At 51.0% G+C, this 1993-nt stretch overlaps 1 protein-coding gene across 1 annotated transcript; it reads left to right on the top strand.

Moving 5' to 3' along the window:
• Positions 1 to 429: 429 nt before the first annotated feature.
• HER10_EVM0001527 (cinnamyl alcohol dehydrogenase) lies at positions 430 to 1591 on the top strand (the record flags this gene model as incomplete). Its single annotated transcript, XM_035471272.1, has 2 exons — positions 430 to 606; positions 692 to 1591. The coding sequence occupies 2 exons, from the start codon at positions 430 to 432 to the stop codon at positions 1589 to 1591; spliced, it is 1077 nt and encodes a 358-aa protein (XP_035328881.1).
• Positions 1592 to 1993: the final 402 nt, after the last annotated feature.

Raw genomic sequence — 1993 nt, 5'->3', positions numbered from 1 at the left:
GCCTAAGTCGCGCAGTCAAGGCCTTTAGGCCGTTGGAAGTACAATTCAGCGGGACCAACAGCAACACAATAGTCTGAGAAATACGCGGCCGGACAAATCGAGGGCTTTGTGTGGTCGGAAATCACAGAAAGTGGTGCCGAAAAAAGGGCACACCCCTGGAACCACCATGGAGTGCATATGTGTAGACGGATGGAGATTTCTTCAGACGGCGCAACTTCTATATCAAGCAATGATGCTCTCTTTTCATGCACAAGTGGTCAATTACCAAAGTATATAATAATTTGTCTCTTCAACGTCTGCGCTGAGATTAGTACCTAATCGTCAAGTCTTTGACTACCTTAGGGCCTGGGTCTCGTGCCCGCCATATAAGATCACTCATCAACACCCACTACATGTAGTCTCGGCAGCTCGTTCACATTCCAAGCCACTATGTCGACCCTCAACTACAAATTCGAAGGCTGGCTTGGCCTCGACAAGTCAGCAGCGGAGGGCAACATGGTCTGGCAGGAGTTTGAGCCCAAGGAATGGGAGGACACGAATATTGACATCAAAGTCACCCACAGCGGGATCTGCGGGACAGACCTGCACACGTTACGCAGTGGCTGGGTATGTACAGCTAACTTCAGTTCGATGCCAGTTTTGCTGCAACGCTTGGCTGTCTCCGTTACTGATGAACCCTGATGATCGATAGTACCCTGCTCCCTACCCGATCTGCGTCGGTCACGAAATTGTCGGCATCGCCGTCCGTGTCGGGACAAAGGCTATTGGAGACATCAAATTGGGGGATCGCGTCGGTGTTGGCGCCCAAGCAAACGCTTGCCTTGGCCGTTTCGGTCCTTGCAAGGCCTGCGATGGCGGCAAGGAGTCGTACTGCAAGAAACCCGTGCACACGTACGGTGCTTTCCATTACAACGGCGGCAAGGCGATGGGCGGGTATGCGACTCACCACCGGTGCCCTTCGCATTTCGTCTCCAAGATTGATGACCGGCTCGACTCGGCGTCGGTCGCGCCTATGCTCTGTGCGGGCATCACCGTGTATTCGCCGCTGAAGTTGAACGGGTGTAGGCCGGGGAAGACTGTGGGGGTTATTGGGATTGGAGGTCTGGGCCACTGCGGTATTCTCTTTGCCAAAGCTCTCGGTGCGGATAGAGTTGTGGGTATATCGAGGAGTGAGTCGAAACGAGATGAAGTTCTAAGAATGGGTGCGGACGACTATATCGCGACGGGGGAGCGGTTGGACTGGGTGACTGAGTATGCCGGTGCCTTTGACATCATCATCAACACCATTGGCACGAGTAAAGTTCCTTTCAACCAGTATCTCAGCTTGGTGAGCCTAGATGGCACATTTATTCAAGTCGGGTTGCCGGAAGACGGCTTGTTTGAGGTCAACGCTTTCATGCTCGTGTCGCAGCGGATAAAGCTGACGGGGTCAAACACAGGGTCTCGACAAGAGATACGCGAGATGTTAGACTTGGCTGCTGATAAAGGGATAAAGCTTTGGGTCCAGGAGAGACCCATGGCAGAAGCAAATCAAGGAATTGTGGACTTTGAAGCTGGAAAGGCGCGATATCGTTATGTTCTGACGTTGTAAATGAGCATGAAGTTGTGGCAGTCCTTTGCTATCAATCAAGATTGCAATCAATTCAAAGACTGACCTTTAATCTATTGGGCCTAACTGCTGAGAATTTGCGCAGCGGAATGAAAGGATTGATTAGTTATTCTGAATATTCAATCACTCTGGTGTGACGCATCCCTTCCCACGTCTCGTAGCGATATAGGCGTCAAAGTACAAGACCGGGAAACACAACTGACTACATGTAGCCAGCTTCTTTTAGCAACAATTATTGCTCTAGCTGGCGCACCAAGTTTGAACACAAAACTTTAGCTTTCGGAGCTGGAACCGTTCTCCCGGGCTATAGTAGATGATGATAAGATTTTTAAAGAACCACACCTCGAGCTCGAGTGCCCACGCACCTTGACACACATCTGGCCG

The sequence above is a fragment of the Colletotrichum scovillei genome (assembly GCF_011075155.1).
Source record: "Colletotrichum scovillei strain TJNH1 chromosome Unknown Contig00009, whole genome shotgun sequence".
In the NCBI taxonomy this organism is placed as follows: Eukaryota; Fungi; Ascomycota; class Sordariomycetes; order Glomerellales; family Glomerellaceae; genus Colletotrichum; species Colletotrichum scovillei.
This window is presented reverse-complemented; position numbering and strand designations above follow the sequence as displayed.